The sequence below is a fragment of the Pituophis catenifer genome, unplaced genomic scaffold (genome assembly GCF_029215685.1).
Source record: "Pituophis catenifer annectens isolate HBS135680 unplaced genomic scaffold, rPitCat1.0.hap2 SCAF_2, whole genome shotgun sequence".
Classification (NCBI taxonomy): Eukaryota; Metazoa; Chordata; class Lepidosauria; order Squamata; family Colubridae; genus Pituophis; species Pituophis catenifer.
This window is the reverse complement of record NW_027256882.1, coordinates 23,735,902-23,752,882: the sequence shown is the minus strand read 5'-3', so window position 1 is coordinate 23,752,882 and position 16,981 is coordinate 23,735,902. Positions and strand designations below refer to the sequence as shown.

The window sequence follows — 16,981 nt, the reverse complement described above, 5'->3', positions numbered from 1 at the left end:
CTTTCTTACCATAGTAGACGACCATAGCAGATTTGGATTCGTTTTTCCCCTAATGTCCAAGAGTGAAACGTTGACTAAGTTTAAGGAATTTTGTAACTTAGTCCAGAACCAGCACCAGGTCAGAGTTAAGAAGATCTTAACTGACAGGGGGACTGAATTTAATTCCAGGCAGTTCTCCAGCTGGTCAAGGAGTAAGGGCATAGTCCATTTACGCACCGCGCCTTACTCTAAGTTTCAAAATCGCGTTGCAGAGCAGCGCAGCGACGTATTACAAACTATGATGCGGTGCACCCTAGAGGATTCCGGATTAAACTTCGCGTATTGGGTAGAAGCAGTTAGATACGCGAATTACACCCTGAACCGTGTGTGGTCTAGCGTGGTGCAGAAGACCCCATACGAGGTGCTATACGGCCATAAGCCTAGCTTGGCACACCTCCATGTTTTCGGGGTGATGGCCGATGTTCATGTCCCGAAGGAGCTCAGGAGAAAGGGAGACCCAATCTCTGTTAAACTGAGATTTGTTGGTTATGAGCAGGGCTCCAAGGCATTTAGGTTTGCCTACCCTAACGGAAAACTGATGATATCAAGGTCCGCCACCTTTCACGAAGGGGCCAACTGGAGTAAGATCCATGCCAATGAGATTCTTACTCGGAACCCTTCCCGTAGTTGTCATAGGCGAGCGGAGGATGTATCCGAAAACCTATCTGAGGATAGGGATACATCTGGTTCTGGGAAGCGTGCATCCCAGGCACCCTTGAAAGGGGTATTGAAGCGTAAGATGGGGGTAGCCAGGAAGGATAGGCACCCAGCTTCTGAGACGCATAGTGATAGTCACGAGGTAGATGACTCATCGGACAACTCTGATGTGAGTGACTCTCCTAAAGGCAGACCAGTTAGGGTTACCAGGGGCAATAAGCCTAAGAGGTACGACGACTTTGTTACCTCAGTCGACCAGGTTTTGGCCACCCCTCAGAGATATGAGGATGTGTTGGCCTTACCTGACCATGAACGACAGAAGTGGCTGGCCGCTATGGATACAGAATTAGACAGCCTGAGAAGGCTCGATGTATTCATGCCAACAAGATTGCCCAAGGACAAGAGGGTGATCGGCACCAGATGGCTTTTCAAGCAAAAGTCCATTGAAGGTGGGGGCTTTATCTATAAGGCGAGACTAGTGGCGCAGGGATTTTCGCAGAGATTCCCTGACGATTATGAGGACACCTTCTCGCCCACGGTGTGCCCTGAGAGCGTAAGAACAGCTCTCACCATCGCTACCATGCGAGGCGAACATGTCTATCAGTTCGATATTCAGACCGCGTACCTGCACGCCCAGTTAGACAAAGAGCTGTACGTGGGGATTCCTCAGGGAGTAAGCCATCGGGAAGACGATGTGTGGTTGTTGAACAAGAGCCTATATGGCTTAGAACAATCTGGTAAACGATGGTACGAGTGTCTCACAAAAAGCCTGAGAGAGATGGGCTTTTTACCATCGTCGGCTGACGAGTGTGTCTTTGTCAAGGAAGATCAGGGCATTAGGGAAACAGTACTGTTGTACGTTGACGACATACTATATATTTGCAGATCAGAGAACAGGCATAAGAAGTTCTCTGAGGACCTAAGTAAGAGTTTCGCCCTAAAACCATTAGGTCACATTAGCAAATTTTTAGGGGTGCAATTCGTAAAAACTGAGAAGGGGTTTCGGCTCTCTCAGGAAGATAAGATTCAGGAATTGCTTAAAAAGTGTAGCATGGTAGAGGCGAAGCCATGCGATACCCCTATGGCAACAGACTTCCTTAAGAATATGTACACTGAGAGCATGGAGTTTGAAGATAAGACCCTTTACAAGTCCGTGATTGGGTCGTTGTTGTACATTGCAAATTGGACTAGACCGGACATCAGTCTAAGTGTAAATGTGTTATCTAGACATTCTGAACATCCCACACAGTACCATTGGAGCGGAATTAAACGACTCCTGAGATACTTAAAGGGTACTGTGAACTATTCATTGTTATTGGAACCAGAAGCAACTAGAGAATTAAGATTGAGTTGTTTTTCGGATGCCGATTGGGCAGGGGATGTTAGATCTAGAAAAAGTACTTCGGGGTACATTGTATATCTAAATAGTAGCCCCGTGTATTGGTACTCTGGGAAGCAGAAGTTAATTGCAACTTCCACAGCGGAAGCTGAGTATGTAAGTTTGTCCAAAGCTTCCAATAACCTAGTTTGGTTTGACGATCTTCTGGTAAGCTTGTGGAGGCAGCCCATGCAACCTATAAAAATCTATGAGGATAACATGGCTGCCATTAACATATCGGAAGCTGATGCTGTAGGCCAGAGATCACGCCATATTGATATACAAAACAAACATGTGAGGCAATAGGTGAAAACAGGTTTCATTAAGACTGTGTATTGTGAAACCAAGGAACAGGTAGCGGACGTGTTTACCAAACCGCTGCCCCGTGACCAACACCTCTATCTTCTGGGTAAAATGTCGATGGCTATGTGAACGTACTTACCATTGATGTATATATGTACCCAATGTAGAATGTATGTTTGTTAACAAGTCAAATAGCCGCAGAGAAGGGGATTGTCACGAGTGTTTCCAGGATTGCTGTGGCTATCTGCCTACTCACAAACAGTATGGTTTTAATCAAGCCATCTGCTGTTGGCAATTACCTGCAAGCCTTCCCCGCCCTGGATAATTGCAGGTTAACTCCCTATATAAGCAAGGACCTTTTGCTTGCTACTCGGGCCTAGTCTAATCTAGGCCTAAATGCACTGCTCCTGCAGGAAGCTTGGTGCAACGCCGCAGATGGGAGAAGAATGCAGATAAGGACTCCAGACGTCGTTACAGACTCCCACGGATGCTTGCCTTTTGCTGTTTTATAGCACGCAAGCTATCATCGGGACTGCTGTTGCTGGACCTTCTTCCTCCCACAAGCTTCAAGCAATGTTTGCTGTTTGAACTGTTTTTACTTCAGGTGACTTTCAGCTGTGAAGCTCGTGCTGCTCCCACCATGATGGCCTTGATGATGTATCGACGCCGAAGCTGCTTACCTTCATGCTAGCTTTATTCTTTTGTGAACTGTTTCGGTATTGTGGAGAGGGATCTAGGGAGATAGCCTTGCCTCACATACCCAGATAAGACTTTGTTTTTAATGTGTTTTCTTAAAGACATACTGCTTTTTAAATGTTTTAAAGTAAATTATATTTTTACACAAGACGCCTCTGTCAGAATCATTTCAGTCTCAGTGTGTTTACTCATGAGCTGGTTCACGGTCCGGGGTACCCCTCAACCCCATTTCGTCACACGACCTTTCCCTCAGAATCAGGGAAACTAATAACGGGGCTTGCAGCTAGCCCCCCTCCAAAGGCTGCACCCCCTCTTTCCTGTGGTGACATTTCTTTCTCTCCTGTCGCTTCCTCTCCGCTTTCTGCTCTTCCCTGCTGTCAAGGCATGGATCTGAAACTTCTTGCTGACACTTCTGTTGATTTTCCTAATCTCCTGGTTGTCGCAGACGCCCAGTTGCCCGGCCCGCTCCCACCGGATGTTACTGCAACCATTCTCCCGGTGGCGGCAGCCTGTCAACGAGGCATCTTTGTCCTTCCTTCCGTGATTGATCCTCCACCCCAAAATTGTGTTCAGATTCAATTCTATACCAATGTCCCCATATTGGCGAAAAAAGGGGATATTGTTGCTCGGTTGGTACTGTTACCTAAGGATGTGTCAGCTTCCTCTGTGGAGCCCCCGCCCACTGAGCTCTTAGCTCTTACCAAGCCAATCACTCCCCAGAAACCGATTATGCCGTTTTTAATTAACGGCATTCTCTTTTCTGGCCTTCTAGACTCTGGCGCTGATGTTTCAGTCATAAGAACAGCGGAATGGCCCTCTCAATGGCCCCTTGAACCATCTCCAGCAGTACGGGGAGTGGGCGGCACACAACAGGCAAGTTCCAGTAAAAATTGGCTCACAGTACAACGTGTTACAAAAGGAATTACGGCACAAATCAAGCCAGTTGTCCTGCCTCTTCACATTAGTTTATGGGGCAGAGATCTTATTTCACAATTTGATGCAAAACTTATTTTAGAGGACTAGCAATGTCTCCAACTCCCCTGAAACTTACTCTGCTCTCCCCTACGCCTGTCTGGATAGATCAATGGCCACTTACCAGTGAAAAATTAATTGCATTACAACAGCTGGTGGATGACCAACTGTGCTCCGGACATTTGGAGCCAACCACTAGCCCGTACAATACTCCAGTATTTGTGGTCAAGAAGAAGTCAGGGAAATGGAGATTAATTCAGGATCTTCGCTCTGTCAATGCTATCGTTAAGCCAATGGGCCCACTTCAATGCGGGATGCCCAATCCAAATTTGATTCCTAAAGATTATGATTTGGTGGTCATTGATCTCAAGGACGCCTTTTTCACTATCCCGTTGAATAATAATGATAAGGAACTTTTTGCTTTTTCGATCCCTCAAACTAATATGTCTCGCCCTACCCCGCGCTATCAATGGACTGTCTTACCTCAAGGCATGCTCAACAGTCCCACAATGTGTCAATTTTATGTCGACGCAGTTCTTTCGCCTTTTCGTACTTCTCACCCTCATTTGCTGCTTTATCACTACATGGATGATATCCTCATGGCCGCCCCGGGTCCTCCTGGCACGGTCCGACCTTTTCTCCCTGAACTGATCCAGCACCTGTCCTCTCATGGGTTTCAGGTGGCTCCAGAAAAAATTCAGACCCACCCACCTTTCTCATATCTGGGTCATAAGGTCTTAACCTCCTCCTCTTCACCTACCCTGCCTCATATTATTCTTCCGAATCCTCTTACTCTTGTGGCCCTCCAGCAGATATTGGGCGCGATAAATTTTGTCCGCCCGTTTCTTGCACTCATCATGGCCCAACTTTTCCCTCTTTTCCTGGCCCTCAAAGGCCCTTCATCTCCCTCCTCACTCATTGTTTTGACTGATCCTCAAAAGCATGTGCTCACCCTCATTGACTCCGCGATGGCCACTCGTTGGGTGGATCGAGCCATCCCTAATGAACCTGTATCCCTTGTACTTTTTAACACCCCCTCCATCCCAACCACTGCCCTCATTCAATATAAAAAGGGCACTGTTGCCGTCCTGGAATGGATTCATCTTCCTAATACTCCGCGCAAATCTATTAACCCCTTGCATTATATGTTCGCTTTGCTCATTACCAAAGGCCGGTTTCGAGCAAAGTGTCTCATTGGCTTTGACGTTACTTCTTTGTTTGTTCCTATGTCCCTCACCACTTGGGAACCCCTGTATGCTACCTCTGATTCCTTGCAACTTTCTTTGGCAGAATGGGCGGGCAGTGTCTCCTGTCATGTCCCGTCTGACCCTCGCTTTCAACTCCTTCACAATGTTCCGATGTCTTTCCATTCCACTCTTTCCTCATCCCCAATCTCTAATGCTGTCACTGTGTATGTAGACGGCAGCAAATCTTATGGAGCGTGTGTGTGGAAAGAGGGGGCCCAGTGGCAGACCAAAATTACCCCTCCTCAAACTTCTGCTCAGCGGGCCAAATTAGCCGCTACCATCTTGGCTTTTCAAACTTTCCCCACCTCTCCCTTCAATCTTATCCTTGACAGCCTTTATGTTTACAAGGTTCTCACATCCTTGTCGGACTCCTATATCTCCCCATCTCTTGATGATAATCTTTTAAGTTTATTTATAACCTTACAATCCCTTCTTCATGCTAGGACTGAACTCTTTTTTCCAGCCCATATCAGAAGTCACCAACCATTTCCTGGTATTATTCAAGAGGGAAACTCTCGGGCTGATGCTGCAGCAGCCGCTGCCCTTACTGCCCCTTCTGATCTCTCTATTCTCTCCTTGTCCCCTATTACCCCGTGGGCTAGCCACTCTTACTTTCACCAAAATCGTAAGGCCTTAATGAAACAATTCTCTCTCTCTGCAACGGAGGCCTCTGCTATTATTCAACAATGCCCCACTTGCAGCTTACAAGCGCACTCTGTCCCCCTGGGGGTCAACCCCCGGGGCACGGAGAGTTGTCAATTATGGCAAATGGATGTCACGTTGTATCCATCATTTGCCCCCTGGAAGTATGTTCATGTTTCTATTGATACGTACTCAGGGTTTATTATGGCCTCCGCGCAGAGGGGTGAAGCCACCAAACATGTTATTAATCATTGCATTCGGACTTTTAGTATTCTGGGCAACCCCAAACAATTAAAAACAGACAATGCCCCTGCATATACTAGTGCAGCCTTTGCACAGTTTTGCCATCGCTGGTCCATCTTACACAAGCTTGGAATCCCATACAATTCCACTGGCCAGGCGATCGTGGAACGGGCTAATCAGACCCTAAAAAAGGCCCTTGATGCTCATAAAAAACAGAAAGGGGAAAATACCCCCGGCTTGCCTGGAATACAAAATACCTTGAACCTTGTCTTGTTTACCCTCAACTTCCTCAATGTTTCCGGCACCCCCGGGTCAACCGCCGCAAGTCGGCACTTTTCTGCTTCTCCTACAGACTCTCCACGACCGCAAGTTTATTATCTCCGTCTTCCAGATCCTACGTGGAAAGGCCCGGCCTCTCTTGTCACCTGGGGTCGGGGCTACGCTGCAGTCGACGACAATGGCGAAATTATATGGACTCCTGCTCGCTGTGTTCGTCCATATATGGTCACTTAACCATGTCATTGTGACCAGTGATCCAGGGACATGGGCCAGCAACGCATTGGTGAGAGATTTGAATAAAGCTGCTTTACTTCTCAATAAAACTAACTGTTGGATTTGCATGCACATCCCCTCTGATGGAAAAACAGGCTTGGCACTTCATAGTGTGACTTTCAATGAGACCGGATGGACGTTCCTGTGGCCCTACACAACAGCCCTGCTTAACCACACGTATGCTGTTCCTACCCGGATTTTAGAGCCAGCCCGTTTTTGTTTCAGCAGCGCCGGCCTGTCCACTAATGCCACGTACATGGGGACCAATTGTTATCGGACCATTACATGGAACTCGGCGGTCACTAAAAACTCAGATATCCAGAGGCATCTTGCCCAATCTCGGGGTGGCAATGAACTATCGGGATCTTCATTTACTAAATAACTGGACAGTACATATGTTCAACGAGACTATCAAGGTGCTGAAGCTGATGAACAAAGAACTGGTTGAAATCAGGGAGGTAGTCTTACAAAACCGATATGCCTTAGATATTATGCTAGTAACTAAAGGAGGCGTTTGTGCCCTCATGCACTCACCTTGTTGTACCTATGTATCTGATTATCAGTATAACATCACTCACACCATAGAGCATATAGAGAACATGATCAAAAACAATCCCTTATCATCTGATGGATCTGGCGCCATTGACATTTGGGCTGCCCTTTGGTCATGGCTCCCGGATGGTTCTTGGTTAAAATCAATTATGCCAATTATTGTATCTATAATCGTATTGCTTGTTTTGCTTTGCTGCTGTATCCAATGTCTCCCCTCCCTTCTGCAAATGTGCAAAGATTTTATTCCCTCCAATAGGAAGGACGTCCTGATAAGTGAAACCAAAGCCCTTCTGGAACTGGAGGAAGCCAATCTCAACAAAACAGAAAAGGAGGAGATGTGGGAATAGTTGTACAGAAATATACTTGCATATTAGAATTATCCATAGGCCTTGCCACAGCAGGGAAATAGGATGTTGACGTCATCTGGAAAGTCCCGACTGCTCAGGCAAGAAATACCTACATTGTTATTCTCGTACCAGCCTGGGAAGGGTCTACGTAACTAATATAATATGAGTGTATGCAACCCGATCATGTAACCACCCCCAATCCCGCCTTGCTATGATGCTGTATAATGAGTTTTATGAATTTCTAATAAAAGGGGGTCACGGAGTCAGCTCTTGGCTCCCATCCCGAGATACCTGTCTGCGTGTCTCATTTTTCTCATGGGAGACCACCACAGGTCTGGGTCATAGGTCCCATTTGGGGATGTGTCCGTCATAACTTCAAATGGGGGCAGGTTGATGGCTGCCTGGAGTGAACCTCCATGATGGCTGCCTCTGCCCTCCAGCTGTGCCTGATGAGCTCTTGGCTCAAAGGGGGGACCGACCCCAACTCAGCCTCTCCCACTGGAGCTGAGAAGGGAAGACGGCAGAGACCCCCACAGGAGGGGCCACAAATAATGGAACCCCCTTTGATGGCAGGAGGAGCTGAATGCTCACAGAGGCACAAGAGGGTGGGCGGGTGGAGGAATTAGCAGCGTGAAATGGCAGAATGGCCACTTTTTCCTATTTTCACTTGACCTTTGGTGTATCCCAGGACTGGACCTTCTTCCCAGAGAGTCTTAAATCCCTAAAGAGAAAGAGCCTCCATCAGAGTTGAGGAGCATCCGGGTACCAGGCGCCTCTGGGGAACCAGGTGTCCGGATCAAGGGACTCACAGTGGGCCCCCACTCTGTGCTTGGAGGGATTGGGGAGATGCCAGAAACCCCCCTGAAGTAGCCAATTCATGAATCCCACAGAAAGATCCCATTAAATGTATATTATTTGAAGTGATATTTTTTATGAAAAATAGGTAAATTGGGTTTGGATTGATGGAAATAGGCAAGAAAAATATTTAATGTAACATTATTATTAATGACTAATAATGAAATATCTCCGTAAAGAGTCAGAATATACTTAAAGGAATGTAAATTTATAGTTAAATCCACAACTGTCCACACAGTAGGTTTAATTGCACACAAAACAGCCTCACAGTAACAGAGTTTGGGGTCACATGAAAGGCAACTGGGTATCAATTTTCAATTTGCAATAAATTGATGACATAATTGAAAGTCACACTTCTTGTGACCTCAATGTGTGTCCTAAGTAAGATGGGGTCCATTTAATCACGGGTGTGTCAGGCACATGTAGGTGGCGACCAATGATCTGGCCTCAAGAGCAGGGATCCATCCAAATTCCAACCCAGGAGATTTCTCTTAAAGTTCCCCTCTGAATTCAACACAGGACGTCAAAACTGTCCAGCGAGGGAGGATGGAGCCTGAAGAATCGGGATGGCAGCTGTTTGTACACAATTGGTGTTCTTTCTGTTTTAAAGGACATCACACACAGAGCTTTAAAAAAGCAGCAGGATTTTGACTAAACACTATGGCACAATTTGACTGCCATCTTGAGGTTTTTGACATCCAGCCAGTCGATACCATGAAAATAGTCCTCTTGATTGTTTTGAACAATAATTTTATTAAGGACCTGTATTCGCAGATCCAACAAAGGAACAATATAATTTTTTGTGTGTGTGTATGAAAACATGAAAAAGACAGTGTAAAAAATAATCTTTCCAAAAAATATAGTAAGAAAAAGAAAACTTTCTCTTTTGTTCCTCAACCAGCATATTCAACATCAACATTTTATCCCTAAATAAACCACCAAATGCATCTTCATTCCACCCTCACCCCATTTTCTCCTCTCTAAATCTTCAGAGTTCTCCTTATTGATCAACAAAGTCTAGTAAGAATTAACAAAAATACCTGGGTGCCTTCACTTACGACTGTAGCAATGTATGACCGGAAAGCCATTTCAAGTGATGGTCCTAAGCCGAGGACTTCCTTTTCTCTGCAAAACATTATATCTACTCTGCGTATAAGTTACTAATATGGCTTTGTGAGCAAAATATCCTCATACTCTTGTGCAACACTTGTGCCCTTTTCCCTCACTGTGTCCTCTCTGATGGTATTTAAGGCTGCTTCAGTAGGAAAAATATTTTCCCCACATCAAATATTTGCACAATTTCCCTTCTGTCACTGTGTGAAGTTCCTGGTAAATGTTAACATCTGAATGTTTTTTTAAAAGAGGGTTTCCAACATTTTTCACAGCTGAAAAGATTTATCTCTGCTATGGACTTTCTGGTGCTTTTTTAGCTTTGATTTACTATGAAAAGGTTTCTCGCACTCTGCACACTTGTGAAGCTACTCTCTTGTGTGATTTCGGGTGTGCATTTGAAGTTTTGAACGATGGGCAAAACATTTCCCACACTCCAGACATTTATATGGGTTTTCTCTAGTGTGGATTCGCTGATGTATCACAAGATTATCTTTCCGAGAAAAACATTTTCCACACTCCAGACATTTATATGGTTTCTCTCCTGTGTGGATTCGCTGATGCTTCACAAGAGTATCTTTCCGAGAAAAACATTTATCGCACTCTGAGCATTTGTGAGGTTTCTCTCCTGTATGGATTCGGCTGTGACTTCTAAGGGAAGATGGTTCAGCAAATGATCTCCCACAATCTAAACATTTGTAGTTTTTTTCCCCTGTGTGAATTTTCACATGACTTCTAAGGGCTGATGAGGTACGATAAAATCTTCCACAGTCGTTGCATTGATATGGTTTCTCCCCTGTGTGTGTTTTATGATGTGTCCAAAGGTCTCCCTTTTGAGTGAAACATTTTCCACATTCAACGCATCTGTATGGCTTCTCTCCTGTGTGGAGCATTTGATGCCTTCCAAGGTGTTGTTTTTGGGAAAAGCATTTCCCACACTCCCCACATTTGTAGGGTTTCTCCCCTGTGTGGATTCTCTGATGAATCTGAAGCACTCCTGGGAAAAAAAAACTCTTCCCACACTCCCCACATTTATAGGGCAAATCTCCCTTATGCCATTCCTGGTGTCTCTGAAGTTCATAAGAATACATAAATCGCTTCTCACATTCTGGGCATTCATAGGATCTCTCTCCAGTATGAAGTTTTTGATGTCGCTCCAGGGTTGATTTTTTGGAAAAACATTTCCCACATTCAGGGCACTTTTTGTTTTTCTCCCCTCTGTGTGTTTTATCATGATAATGAAGACCTGAAGAGTTGACGAAACATTTTCCACACTCAAAGCACTTGTAAGATTTTATTCCTGCATGAACCTTCTCATGGACCCAAAGACTTGAGTTCTGAGAAAAGCTCTTCCCACATTCCCAACACTTGTAAGGTTTCTCCCCTGTATGAATTCTCTCGTGGTTTCTGAGAGTGGCTTTTTCACGGAAAAATTTCCCACATTCCAGACATTGATAAGGTTTCTCTTCAGTGTGGATTTTCTGATGTCTAAGAAGTCCTGACTTTAGACCAAAGCGTAAGTCACATTCCTCACATTTGTAGGTTTTTACTGTTGGGGGCCTTCTGAGATCTTTGGTGTGTTTTCCAGAGAAGGATTTCTTACCCTCTAAACCTTTACTGGATCCACTTCCCACATGGACCTTCCTGTGGGTCAAAAGGAGGGACCGGCGAGCAAATGATTTCCCACACTCCCCACATTTGCAGGGTTTCTCCTCTTCGTGCCTCTTCTGGTGACTCCGAAGTTGAGAAGAACCCACAAATCGTTTCTCGCATTCTGGGCATTCATAGGGTCTCTCTCCGGTGTGAAGTCTCTGATGTTGAATTAGGGTTGACTTGTCAGCAAAACATTTCCCACATTCTGGGCACTTTTCGTTTTTCTCCCCTGTGTGTGTTTTCTCATGTCTCTGAAATGATGAGCTCTCAATGAAACATTTTCCACACTCAAAGCATTTGTAAGGTTTGATTCCTGCATGGCTCTTCCCATGGCGTCTAAAACTTGACTTCTGAGAAAAGCTCTTCCCACATTCCCAACAGTTGTAAGGTTTCTCTCCTGTGTGGATTCTCTCATGGTTTCTAAGAGTGGCTTTTTCACGGAAAGAATTCCCACATTCCAGACATTGATAAGGTTTCTCTCCAGTGTGGATTTTCCGATGTGTACGAAGGCTTGACTTTAGACAAAAGCGTAAGTCACATTCCTCACATTTGTAGGTTTTTAGTGTTGGGGGTCTTCTGAGGTCTTTGGCGTCTTTTCCAGAGAAGGATTTCTCGCCCTCCAAACCTTCACTGGATCCACTTCCCACATGAACCTTCCTGTGGGTCAAAAGCTGGGACTGGAGAGTAAAGGATTTCCCACACTCTAAGCATTCATGGGGTTTTTTCTCGTTTTGTGGAGTGCTGCTTGTGTCTGACGGAGCATCCAAAAGGTTCCCAGGCTCCATCCTTTCTGGCGGAAGCTGCCTTGGGCTGATTTTCTAATATTTGTTGATAGTTGACTTGCAAAGTAGATCTGGGTTTATCCGCTGTTGGAAGGAAAAAGAAGCAGAGAAGAGAATTTCCTTTCCAGAAATGGAGAGAGTCACAAAATCTCTAGAAGGAAAACATTTCCAATGTTGTGGTTATTAAGTGATTTTTTGGGGGGTCGTTAAGTGAAGGGAGACCCAGGAAGAACTGGAGGGGTGCCTGAAGGGGGTCGGGGAGACCCTGGAAGTCCAGCACAGGCCACGCCTGGATTAGGAGAGCTGCAGTGGGGTGAAAAGCTGCAGCCGCCCCCAGAAGCCTCAGTCGCCCCATCTGGGCCCTGCAATGGGGCAGAAATGCCAAGATGGTGCCTTAAGTGGAGGCCTGGGGCCTTCAACCATTTCAGCCAGTGCCACTGACCCCAGGCCTGGACTTCAGCCCAATGTCACCGGTGCCCCCCAGAAATGTGACCTTAATCCCCAGACCGGTGGCCCTTGCAGCCTTGCGCCATTCTGCAACCCGCAATGTTCCATTCTGTTTCTAAGGAACGTCTCCCAAAGCATCTCTAAGCCTCTCCTCAAGTCAAATACGGACTGTGCTTGGACTCCAATGGCCTCCCCAGCCCTCTGCCCCCCTCCTCCCTGAGACAAAGTTATGCTTCTTACTTGGGACTTCATCCACTCAATGACCAGTGAAATCATTACGCTAATGGAGCAAACACATCATGCGATACCTCACATAATGACCACTTTGCTAAACGATTGAGATTCCAATTCCATTTTTAGTCATACGTTGAGGACTACCGACAGGCAACCCAAAAGATTAAGGCATCACAGAAGCCAAAGAGGAGGAAAGAAAGTTGAGATCAGTGTAAGCAACCCTTTTCTTTTCCCCTTTTCTTGCTTTTTCTGCTTATTCCACTTATGAGCTCCATCTCATCATGGCTAGTTGATCCTGGCTTCCTCGTGACACCTTTCCTCCCCGTGCATGGATCCGTTTCACAGCTCAGTCTCTTCCTCTTGGGAAGACCATGCAACTCTCCTTCGTGCTCTTTATTTATTTCCTGTTTAAAATTATTTGCCACCCATCTCACCGAGGGGCTACTCCAGGGGTCTTATCAAAGTAATGAAATGATGAGCAATGGGATAAACAATGAAAGTACAGTAACGTCAAATGAAAAATGGAAGGTGGGTGAAGCAGTGAGTGTGGGTGGAAATAGGCTTTGCTATCAGTCTGGTGGCCTCCTCCTCCCTACCTGCCCCACGGGGGTCCTTCAGTCGGAAGTGACACACCTGCCTTGGGCAAGAAGGGAGGGGAACAGAGGAGCTGATGGCTTCTCCAACAAGAGTTTACCTCCGTGGCCACATCTGGCTTCCTCCACAAACCACACTTTAGCACAAGACACAGGACTATCTGAGTTGAGGTCATCCCTCTGCATTTCCTACCCGGATGGGAGAGAGGCCGGCCGATTCCCTGGGCCACCCCAGGCTGCTTGGCTGATGCACCTGAGCACAACCAGGTCCAACCCAAAAGCTGTGTGGGTGTTTGTGTATTAGAAGGAGGAGCTCAGTCAGGCCACCCTAAAAGAGACTCGATCCCAGAAGATCAGGCAGGAAAGGAGGAGGGGAAAATGGCTCCGATTTGGCCTTTCATCCTTCTCCAGGAGAGCCAGCACAGGCACCCCAAAAAGGATCACTGCTGATCAGAGCAAATAAAGCTACACAGAGCTTCCCAAAATTGAAATGAACGATCCTGTTTGTTATCTCAACTGGCCCTGAAAGCAACAGAAGAAAGAAAAAGAAAACCAACAATCTGAACTGCGAAATGGCTTAATCCTGGAGTACCTCTGCACCTTGGCAGAAAAACCCAATTTTATTGCATTGCCACATAAAGATTTTTTTTAAAAGCTTATTTTTCCAAACCAGGTTTCATTGACTCACCTTTAAAGTTACAGCCAAGAGATCTCTGGGTCACTTGTTACTTCTCTGAGTCAAGGCCAGGGATGACCCTCACTGTTTGGTTTCTCCTTAACTGATTGGCCCTTTGTGCAGGAAGCTGCTTCTCCAGCCGTGCCAAGATTTCCAAATTTTCAAGATTGGAGACCCGGCCAAAATGTTGTGTGTTCTGATCCAAGAAGGCCCCTTTCTCCTCTCTGCAGTTCACGGCCAGATCCTCGCTGGTCTCCTGCAAAGAGAAATGAAAAAGGCTCAGATGCCAACAGTAACGCTGAGCTTGATCTATAAATGACCTGGACGAGGAAGGAAAAAATAGGATTGTTTGCTGAGGATACAAGATAACAGGAGATCCAATCGTGATTGAAGATCTTGATGAGCCAAAATGGAAGAATCTGGCAAGATGGAAGCCCAAGAGGGACCTATGCATAGTTGTGAGTAAGAAAACCCAATGGAAAACAAGAGAGATCCTGCTGCTCCTTCGGGCTCTTTTTGGAGGCTTAAGAGGCCATAAGAATTCCAGGCTTCCTGGGACCCAATGCTACCTTGGACAGGCATTTTCTACTTATGCCAGGCAACCTTCTGGCCATCAGTTTCTTCTAGGAGCCGCTCACAAGACCAGCCTCAAAACTTCCTTAGAGTTTGTGCTTTCTAAAACATGCACCATGGAGGCGATGCCACATCCAGGACTCCCCATTGCAACGAGGTCGGTCAGTCTGTGTTAATTCCACATTGCTGAGCACATTGTAAGCCGCCCTGAGTCTTCGGAGAAGGGCGGCATATAAATCAAATTAAAAAAAAAAATTGCATATCTCAAGACACCTTTTAAAGCTCAGTTTACTCCAGTTTTCCAACTGCGCTTGAGGGAAACGGATCTTCAGAGGCTTCCTGTTCAAACGGACCACACAGAGACCTTCTGCAAGCAACCTCCCCAAAGTTCCTTCCCGGATCCACCCGGGGAGCCTTGGTCGGGCGAGGAGGCGGCAGATCCAGTCAGGGGACGGAGCCCCCTTTGCCCCCCTGGAGGGAAGGGAGGGATCGGCTCCCTGCAGGCAACGCCAGAGCCGGATCTCCCCGAGGAAAGCCCGGCAAGCCGAAGAGCGGGATCCGCAGCTCCCTTCCTCCTGGCGGGGGTAGGATCTCCTGGGAGGAGGGGCGGCCTGGAGGCCGGAGGGAGAGCAGCCCCACCTGACGCCAGCGGGATCCAGAAACCTCTCCGGAGGGATCCAGCGCCGATCTTCGCCGGGCGAAGCGGGACACGCGGAGGGCAGCGGAGATCCAGGCAGTGGGAGGGGGGCGGGGCTTCTGCGCTCATCTGGAGTTCCGCCCCCTCCTTGCAGCCCCGCCCCTCAGCAGCCTCTGCTCCTCCCCCTCCCTCCCCCCCAATCTCCCCTCCCAGCCAGGAAACCTCCGCCGTTCCTCCGATGGGCGTCGGGGTCGAGGGTTCCTCTGCCCATGGAAAGAGTGTCCCCTGCACGGTGGAAGCGGGGCTGCCCTCCTCCTGCTCCAGGGTGCCTGGGAGAGCTTGGATGAAGCCCCTTGGAGGGTTTTCTCTTGAGGAGCTCCGTGGAAAGGGCCAGGAACCTTCAGTTCCCTTTTTGGGGTTTCTTTCCTTTTTGGGGGGTTCCTTCCTAACTGGATAATAAATATTTCTTTTTCCTCCCAGGAACTTTTCATTCAGCTGCCATCAGATCCTGCACTGATCTCTAATAGTCTCTGGTGCAGGGGTTCCATGGAGACCCTCCATCCTGAGGGTTTAAACTGGGGGAGGGTCTCTGAGCAGAGATGGGGCTTCTCTCATTCCTTTGCTAATCACCAGAAACCCCCCAGACAGGAAAGAAGAGACTTTGGGGGAGCAGCCCAGATCTGATGCTTTTCCCCATAGAGGCAGCACAATTCAACTGGGAAACAAGGCTGAAAATATTGCCAAGCCACTGTCCAATAGAAATGATTCCATTTTTCATTTTTCACTTATGTGAGATTTAAAAACCCAAAATTTGATACAACTCAAAGAGACATCTGGTGAACAAAATCAAAGATTTATTGAAAAACATGAAAATAAAAAGAAAAGCGGTTGCAAATCCATGACTTAATGGAGTCTCCCCATTATGGGTCTAGGTCTTAGGTCCCATTTGGATGTAGGAAGTAAGCACCCCCTCCCCATTCCTGGAAGAGTAAAATATTTTAGGAAATATTAAAAAGGCAGAATATTATATTTCTCTGGATGAGAACTGGAGAAACATGTTTTAAAAGAAAAGCAGCTTCCTGCCCCCACCCTTTTGTTAATGGGCCAGAGGTAGAAACTCAATCCTTTGTCAAAGGACATTTGCAACACAATGGGACCCATCTAGGATGAAACTCACCACATGTGACTTGGGAAGCACATGTGACCATCAGCCAGCAAGGCTAGCTAAGAGCCCCACCCCCTGGGAGTCTGACAACCAATCAGGATACTCTTTCGGGGCCCCAGGAAGTTCAGAGCCAGGGAGAGCATAAAAACCAGAGAATTTGCTGTATCTGCCCTTTTCTGTTCAGGAACTCAAGCCATGTGATCCTGTCCACCATTAAACCATCTTTCCAAGCAGTCTCCATGTTTCCAGTGTCTGTTTCCCCACTTGGAGCAGAACCCAGAAGGATATTTCTTCCAACATGGGGATGTGTCCGTCATAACTTCAAATGGGGGCAGGTTGATGGCTGCCTGGAGTGAACCTCCATGATGGCTGCCTCTGCCCTCCAGCTGTGCCTGATGAGCTCTTGGCTCAAAGGGGGGACCGACCCCAACTCAGCCTCTCCCACTGGAGCTGAGAAGGGAAGACGGCAGAGACCCCCACAGGAGGGGCCACAAATAATGGAACCCCCTTTGTTGGCAGGAGGAGCTGAATGCTCACAGAGGCACAAGAGGGTGGGTGGGTGGAGGAATTAGCAGCGTGAAATGGCAGAATGGCCCCTTTTTCCTATTTTCAGTTGACCTTCTGTGTA

At 46.9% G+C, this 16,981-nt stretch overlaps 1 protein-coding gene across 1 annotated transcript; it reads right to left on the bottom strand.

The window, feature by feature from the left end:
* Nucleotides 1–9,414: 9,414 nt before the first annotated feature.
* LOC139311843 (zinc finger protein 850-like) lies at nucleotides 9,415–12,031 on the bottom strand. Its single transcript, XM_070936367.1, has one exon. It carries the CDS (start codon nucleotides 12,029–12,031, stop codon nucleotides 9,962–9,964), a length of 2,070 nt encoding a protein of 689 aa, XP_070792468.1. The 3' UTR covers nucleotides 9,415–9,961.
* Nucleotides 12,032–16,981: the final 4,950 nt, after the last annotated feature.

What these genes read in the sequence shown, in the direction of transcription:
- LOC139311843 (XM_070936367.1), bottom strand. Translation starts at nt 12,031, where the DNA reads ATGGAGCCTGGGAACCTTTTGGATGCTCCGTCAGACACAAGCAGCACT.